The 9045-nt window shown below is 35.3% G+C and overlaps 1 protein-coding gene across 1 annotated transcript; it reads left to right on the forward strand.

The window, feature by feature from the left end:
• Window positions 1-4219: 4219 nt before the first annotated feature.
• Window positions 4220-7647, forward strand: LOC104444955 (TMV resistance protein N). The gene is made up of 3 exons (XM_039313651.1): window positions 4220-4350; window positions 6286-7393; window positions 7489-7647. Exons 1-3 carry the CDS (start codon window positions 4220-4222, stop codon window positions 7645-7647), a joined length of 1398 nt encoding a protein of 465 aa, XP_039169585.1.
• Window positions 7648-9045: the final 1398 nt, after the last annotated feature.

Genomic DNA, 9045 nt, shown 5'->3' on the forward strand with positions numbered 1-9045 from the left:
CCCAAGGTTGGCAGGGAGTGGCCCTTGCTTGAGGCTAACGAAGGGAAAAAGGAAAAAAAAAAAATAAGAGAAGGAAAAAAAGAAAACAACCAAAAAAGTAAGGAAGGAAAATAGAAAAAAAGAAATAATTAATAAAAAAAAGAAATATTAAAATATTATTAGAAATTGTTTACGTTAGCGGCCCGACCATGCTAGGATAATTAGGTCCATATAAGTGATTTATCGCTAAAATTGGCTAGATGGACTCAATTAGTAATATACGAAAAATTTTATGATTTTAGACAATTTTCCCTCAAAGTTAGGGAAAAATAGGGAAAATATTTTATGTATGAGTATAATACATAAATTGTCGACATTTTCTAGGCATCTAGAATGTATCTTAACAAGCGTATCAACAGCCATTGACATTGTCAAATGATAGTTGATCACATTAATTACCATCCATGACTACTTGACTCTACCTGCAAATAGTTGTATGAAGAAATAAATCCATTCTCTTATTTAAGAATAAGGCTAACATATTTGGTTAGCTTCTTACTCGCAGCAAAATTTTACCAATAACAAGTGAATGGGGTGCTGATACAATCCATGCAGAGCCTGTTTTTTGGCTGAATAAGCCATTTTTTCCAACAAGTCCAAAACGCCTTATGTATAAACTTAATTCTAATGTTAAAAGTATCTTAATTCCTTTCTTTATTTGTCGGCACTCTCAATAGGCAATTGAAGCGGTCAAGTAACATCAAAAGGAGGGAAATAAATTGATGACGGTGCAAAAGAAAAGAAAAGTTAAATTTTAGGAAGGAGAGTGATTTGGAGGAAAGAAATATATCTGTATCTAGCAAAGGTTGCAATGTCAAGAAGTGTTGAGGCACAAAGAGGCCAAAGTTGAAGCCGATTTGCTTTCGATGCGTTCTTTCCGCTCTCCATTTCATGTTGAGAATGCGTTAAAAATAAATATGAAGTGGTCGAGATATCTCTGAAATCTCTATTTGACCAGTGAATACCAACTTAAATGCTACCATGGTGGACTGATGAATGCCGTGACCCTCCCAACATGGTGGGGAAGACGGGGTTAGAGGTAATGCCCAAGAGGGGGGCTGATGGCCCTTGATTAGGGGCGGAATCTCTCAAGCCCTTGCCTTGTGAAATGGGAGTCATCACTAGCCTAACCAAGTGATGCATCCGAGATTACCTCACTTCCCATGTAATTAAAAATTTTCTAAGATGGGGGACTTAATTACACTAATAGTTTCTATTAGTGTCCTTTCAGTACCTCTAACTTAATTGGATTGCTCATCCAAGTATCAAGCAGCCTTCATTGCTAAATATGAGTGCTAAAGGTCATTCGACTCACTAAGTGTTTATGCAATAGTTTTTATGGATTTGTTATGATCCTAAGGCTTATCCCAACCATTCTAAAAAATAAAATAATATCCAACGTAATGAAAGTGCGAGAATTAAATGTTCAAGTATTGAAATGCTAAAAGTAAAATACCAGAAAGAAAACTTGATACTCGTCAAGCAAAGAACATGCATGGTTTGGTTCAAAGCCCCGAGACATGATTCCCCATGAGCTTGACTCGATACCAAGTCAAGTAAAAAATATACCAGGCTTTGTTCTTAAGCCCCTGGAACATGATTCCCCATGAGCTTGAGGCAAGAGACCATACTAATTTGAAAATCTAGGCTAGATAACGAGGATCGAACTTCTACTCATTTAATTATTAATGATAGTACTAACTAAACTGAGCTACAAAAAAGAGAAAAAACTAAGCTACACATTCAATAAGGGAATGATTCTAATTCTAAATGGATTATCATTAGTTTTTTTATTATGTGCAATAAATTTAGGATTTTTAAATAATTTTCCATATTTATTATGAAATATGAGAAATTTCCGGTACAACAAAATGGTTTAGACGATGTATCGCCACATGTTAGGAGAAAACACGTTAAAGGGAAGTGTCCCGTATCATAAACGCATAAGTTGACGTGGAGCTTAAAAGAAAAATGTTGGGGGTTGATCAGGTCAAGCCGTCCTTAATGTGTTAGAGCTGATTAGGTCAAAGCTCTTTTTATATTATCTAAAATAGATTATGTTACATCTACCCCAAATTTAGGTTTGAGACACTGTCTTCTACTCAAAGTTTAAACCGCTACTTTTTTTATTTAATATTTTTTGTTACTTTGCTCTTTCTTCAAAATTACCATTGGATTTAGGACTCCACTACAATTTTCCTCTCTAAGATTTTATTACTTTCTTCAAATTGGGTTTATGTTGGTTATTACACTTTAAATCACTGTCGTATTAGTAACTACTGCTGTTGTGACAACAGCATGGGCCCGTATAAAAATTGAATTGCGCAAATAGTAAGTAATAGAATTTTCAAAAATCTGAATGCGTTTTTACTCTAAATTATTACTCAAAAGGATCACGACAATCCAGTTACAAAATTAGAAAAAAATTATTCTACTTCAAAACCTTCACAAACACCTCGTATGAAAGGTAGAAGTGTTGTCTCATGGTCGTACACATCTTCTTCATGACTATCTCGAAGCGTCGTTCCACTAACTAGAAAAGTCGGAAGCCTGTCCCCTCCACTTAGGGAAAATGTCATAGGATTGACTGAAAGTCGTCGCTTTTCATGGGCTTGACTTAAGTCGTCGCCGTTCTTTCCGTGCTAAAGAAAAAAGAAGATGCGTGTCTCATGGTGAAGAAAAAGCCTTGTTCAGTGTGCAGCGGGACCTACCATGCATACATTTTCCTAGCATTGGTGTTCTCTATCACCGACACACCATCTCTAAAAGAAAGATACATGCACTCAAAACGTTTGAACTTGACTTAGATTTGTTGACAAGAAATTCGAGATTGAGAATTTCTAATGAGAATTTATGATCTTCCATGTGTTAACTTCAATTTTTGCGGTACTTAGCTGAATAACTTCCTGTTACACCTATGAATAAGATCATGGGAATCGCAATTCATTCTTAGCCCGCTAGATCATCTATTGCAACTGGGAGGGATTAGAACATGGCTAAAAATCTGATCCGCTTACACCATTATGATCACCTCCTAATTTAAAAATTTGTTAATGAATATGATTTACCAAGGATGATTGGCTCATATGCAATACAAAAGGTGGGACTTATGCAAGATCTATCCTCTTGACGCATGAGATTTAGCATATTGATATTATACAAGTTTTATTATTACCATCGAATTCTTGAAATGATTTATCATAGGCATTAAAAGTAATGATATGGTTATCTATCTAGAAAAATTATGAAGTGAACATAGTGCATAAACTAAATTGAATTTGAACATCAAATTAAGTAGACTCCATATGAATATCTTCAACTTTTACTACTCAGATCTAGTCTTATATATATATATTGTTCATTTACTAATTTCTTACCTATTAGATCCAAATAACTGCCTCAACTTGAACTTTGGTTGTGGCACATATCTCTAAATAATAAATCAAGTGGCGCTCTTAATGAGAACATAAAATTAACCAAATTCCTAAGCCATATTGAAGTGATAAATTATTGTAGTGGGGAAATGCATGCGTAAGTAGAGAGAGTCTGGTGCCACTCCCAAAACATTTTGTCCAACCCATTTTAAAGTGGAATTCACAAGTACTCTCCACATGCCCTCATTTAGTCTCTCTTCTTGTGACATAGAATGGCAATATAAGGGTAGAACAATATCATGGCTCAGCAAGTGACAATCATCATTGTTTCTATGACATCATGGAAAAAATAATGCAATCTTATAAATATGTATCCACGATATGCATTGTACAAATCATACTAGTTGATATTATCCAATAACATGAATATTCCATGTACTCTTTATAAATCAATGCATCACATAGTATGCATCATAGCATAAGCCATACTGTAGCAAAAATCAATGTCAACCTTTCATATCAAGAAACTTCGTGGTCACGTTTTGCCAATGCTTCATTTTCCATATAAGAGAAAGAAAAGTGAAGACTAAACAGATGAAAGGCATTTCCGATTGCTAATCTTGATCATCCAATGGCTTCTTCATCAAAACCCAAAAGTAATTTATGAGGTCTTCTTAAGTTTTAGAGGCACCGACCTGCGTAACACCTTCCTTGGTCATCTCTACAAAGCTTTATACCATAACGGAATATACACTTTCATTGATAGCGAGGAACTGAGGAAGGGAGACCAAACATTGCCGGCGCTCATGAAGGCCATTGAGGAATCATGCGTCGCAATCATTGTTTTCTCTAAGGACTACGCTTCCTCACAGTGGTGCTTGGAAGAGGTGATGAAGATTATGGAGTGCAAGAAGCAAAAGGACCTCACCGTGCTACGGTGTTTTATAAATGAGACCCAAGAGAAGTGAGACGAGGCAACAAGAGTTATGGGAAAGCTCTAGCCAAGCATGAGTCCAAATTCGGGAAGGATTCAGAAAAGGTGAAGCGATGGAAGAAAGCTCTTTTGATGCCGGTAGCTTGTCGAGGTGGCATTTTAATGATGGGTAAGTAGAGTGGAGTCCATCTTTTACGTAAGAAGCTAATCTTTACTTGTAAATATAAAGATTGTTTAAAAAAAAAAAAAATCTACACACACGTGTGAAGATGCTTCCTTTTATGATTCTCGAAAATTCTTAAGTTCTTGCTCAAGTACCAAGTGTTATCATCTCTATGGAATCGATCCATGTTGAATCAATTCATTTCTTTGGCTTGGACGATTCTAGTTCCGTTCGCAAAAAACAAATGTTGAAATACACGTTGGCAACTAACTCCATAAGAGTTGGTAATCCAGAATTCATTGATTACTTAATTAGATAAAAGTCATAATTCACTTGCATAAAAAGTAGTTTCATATAAGATTTGGTAAATCTAAGACATAGTTATAAAGATAAATAAAATTGGGCAAATGATAATAATATAGGTAATTAAAAAGAAAAAATAAACTTGGCAAGTAGCTGAATGAGAGTTGACAATAAAAAACTAGTTATCAACTTAATCAGAAAAGTTGGTAAGTGACTTTAATTGAGGCTGGCATTTCCTACAAAGAGTCGGTAAATAATTCAAATGAGAATTTATGACCCACTACAAAAGTTGAAATTAAAAAAAAAAGTATTTATTTGTAAGTAGCTAAAATGATGTTGGTAACCCAAAACTAGTAGGTGATTTTTTTTTACTAAGACAAAAGTTAGTAAGTCACTATAATTTAAGCTGGTAATTTGATATAAAATTTAGAATATTTGAACGAGTATGTTATGCTAATCAACTTTGATAAGTTAGTATAACGATTGCTAACTTGCAAACTATAAATTAATATTGTAATTTCATATAAATGTTGGTAAGTTACTAACAACTTACGTGAAAGGAAAATGTCCATATCTATTGCTCACCAACAGTTTTTGACACTTACCTGCACTTATTGAAAGTCACCGGCACTGGTAAAAAACCTATTTTTGGGCGTGGAACAATTGAATTCCTCCTATGGTTTTGATGAGGCGTTTCATTTGGGTAAGTTCTATAGCTCTTTCTTTTGGATACTTGTTGCCCTCTCCAAAGTATAACAAAAGTTCTAAACGATTTGTGTATGGGCTATTTGAGTTCTTCAAGTTTCATTTTTGTCAATTGAGCTCTACAAATTTTCGATTTTGGTCAACCGAGTTTGAAACTCGCTACCAGTGGCCTTTTAATTTCGAAAAAACACATATGGCTAACCATAGAATTGACAAGTTGCTTTTTCCAGTTATAAGAAATTGATACTAGGATGTCATCGGCTGAAAAATTTACTGACTCATTTGAATTGAAACTAGATTGACCAATGGACAAAATGTTAAGTAGTTTTATTGCACTTATCCCATTTCTTTGGAAGGAATAAGAAAGTTCGCAACATCTGATAAAGGATTATTAATGTGTACAGGCCATGGTGGGCAATGACATCGTGCTTCAGGGTATTTAAGAGTTTTTGAATTGAAAATCTAGACCAACGTTAAAAGTTTTAGATAGCTCTTTTTGATTAAGTGTGCATATATGAAACATGTATCCATCATAAAGAAAAATAAGTACATCGTCATGTATTTATCAAAAGAACATGAATTATTTGGATGACTAAATGTTGAAGCCTTAACTTGTTTTAACTTGTTGGGAATACATATTGTTATGGTTGTGATCATCAGAAAATGTGATGCACTGCTTTGTCATTTTTGGCTGGTAATTGCTCGATATTTGCTTATTCAAATTGCTAAAATTGATCCTACAACTTCTTTTTTTCTGTTTTTATCAGAGATGAGTCAGAGCTTATAGAAAGAATCGTGAAGGAGATCTCCACTCTTTTAGACCGAACACCTTTGCATGTTGCTAAGTGTCCAGTTGGGATTGATTCCAAAGTGGTTAAGCTAAAATCTATGTTAAACCTCGAGTCTGATGATGGTGTTCTTATGATGGGATTATGGGGAAGGGCAGGCATAGGGAAGACAAGCTTAGCTAAAGCCATTTATAATGACATTTTCAGACAATTTGAAGGTTCAACTTTTTTGGCAAATGTTCGAGAAACTTCAAAAAATTGCAGGGATTTAGTTGCTTTGCAAGAAAAATTACTATCTGAGATATTATCACAAAAACAAAGATTAGTAGTGTCCAATGTTGATGCCGGTACTCATCTAGTACGGGATAGACTTTGTCGCAAAAAAGTTCTCCTTATCCTTGATGATGTGGATGACTTGCGTCAATTAAATGCTTTAGCAGGAGAAGGCAAGTGGTTTGGTATTGGAAGTAGGATCATGATTACCACAAGAGATAAACACTTGTTAACTTGTCACGGGGTAGATCAAGATCATGTGTATGAAGTTAAAACATTGGAGGATAGTGAAGCTAGAGAGCTACTAAGTAAGCATGCTTTTGGGACACACCAAAAACTAAAAATCAAGGCAGATCTAGTGGATAGTGTTTTGAATCATGCCGGAGGCCTTCCTTTAGCGATTGAGGTGCTAGGTTCCTTCTTATGTGGTAGAAGAGAACATGAATGGAAAAGTACACTAAAGAAACTTTCTAGGAATCCTAACAAAACCATTAATAATGTGCTCAAAATAAGTTATGATGGACTAGAGGATAATGAGAAAGAGATTTTTCTCCACATTGCTTGCTTCTTTAAGGGGTGTGATAGTGACTACATAAAGAAAGTTATTGACAGTTGCGATTTCGAGATAGATATAGGATTAGAAATTCTCATTGAGAGGTCCTTGATAAGTATTGAGCATAGAACTGTAGAAGTCCATGGCTTGATTCAATTGATGGGCATGGATATTGTGAACCAAGAATGTCATGATGATCCCAAGAGACGTAGCAGGCTATGGATGTATGATGATGTTCTTGACGTTTTGTCCCATGACATGGTAAGACTTGCAAATACAATCAAAATTGTGTTCCTTATCTTTGACTCTAATTACTAAATACGCATTATTTAAATAGTCTGGTCTTGTATATACAGGGAGATTGTGTAGTAAAAGCAATAGTATTGGAGCCACCAGAGCACAAAGAGGTATATATCAGCCCTAATGTTTTTACAAAAGCGAGTAGGTTGAGACTACTCATCATGCACAATGTGCATAATACTTTCAAGGTCCTATATGTCTTCCTAATGAGCTAAGATGGTTTGAATGGGTTGGAGGTGCTTCTTGGTTTCCTGAATTTTCCCCTGGTCCAAAGAAATTAGTGGGACTTAAAATGAGCAAAAGCAATATTACTGGATTGCCAAAACAATTTCAGGTGAGCATTTACCTACTTGAACTTTTTTATCATCACTCCGTTTGTATATGTATATATGTATTATATGTACTAATACACAAAGAAAGTGTTGTTCCTATGTTTTAGAAAGAACTTCTCTTTTTTTCGTTCAAAAATGACACTAATCACTTGCTTTAGAAATATTCTTTTATGCAGCAAAGTTGGCCTTTGAAAAATAACGCATAAACAATTTTATTGGATATAAATATGCAAAACTAGGAAATTGTATAAAAGTATGTGGGAGGAAATATAATTCAAGATTTGAATTTTTTCAATGAAGGTCATTAAATCATAAGAAAAAGATATTTAGAAATTTAAACTTTTTTTTGAAGGTTATCACAGCATAAGAAAATTGAAATTTTAGTATTGAAATATTGTCGTAAGATAATGCGGAAGCTATTTGACCTTGCAACTAAATCAATGTGAAATTACTAGTGATATAAACAAGAAACAATAAAGAACACGAGATTTACTTAGTTTGGTTTAGTATCAATACCCACTTCAATGGGATATCTAACGGCAAATAGTTCAATAATTAATCGGAGAATTATAGAGTTACATGTCACACCCCGATCTTCGGGCACGCGCCCATCCCTGCATGGTCGATTAAATAGCAACGTCCTAGGATGAATCGCCGACCCATTCATTTTAATATGCATGCGGAAGCAATTAAACAATCCCCAAACTATAAAACAATGGGATAGAAAAATAAGGTCATATTTTTCATAACTGAAAAACCATAACCACACTTTTATACAAAGCAAACCTCATAGTATATATTACAATACTATTCATAGAAGTCTAATCTATTACACATAGTTTCACGACTTAAGGTTTGCAAAATAGGATGGGGGTCTCAGTTCTCATTCAGGTCATACTCTGGATCCTCCTCTGGATCCTTCTCAGACTCCTCTTCTTTAGGGTATTCTTCTTCTTCTTCTTCTTCCTCTTCCTCAGGCTCCTCATCAAGGTCTTGCATCTCTGATCTTCCCCCAGTTCCTCCTCCTCAGGTTCCTCCTCTTGCTCAACAATTTCCCCTTCCTCTTCGCTCCAGTTAGCGCCCTTGGCTGAATTCACTAGAGAATGAGAGACGTCCTTGAGCTTAGGGTTCTTGGCATCCATTACCGACCCATCCTTAGGGTCTACCGTCCCCATCCCAAACGCTGCCTCTGAAACATACAATGGTACGTCACCTTCCGAGATGGGACCCTCTCTTCGCCCATCATAATAGTGATGATACCATGATCAATACTCATGGGGC

This window comes from Eucalyptus grandis, chromosome 5 (genome assembly GCF_016545825.1).
Source record: "Eucalyptus grandis isolate ANBG69807.140 chromosome 5, ASM1654582v1, whole genome shotgun sequence".
NCBI classification, from domain to species: Eukaryota; Viridiplantae; Streptophyta; class Magnoliopsida; order Myrtales; family Myrtaceae; genus Eucalyptus; species Eucalyptus grandis.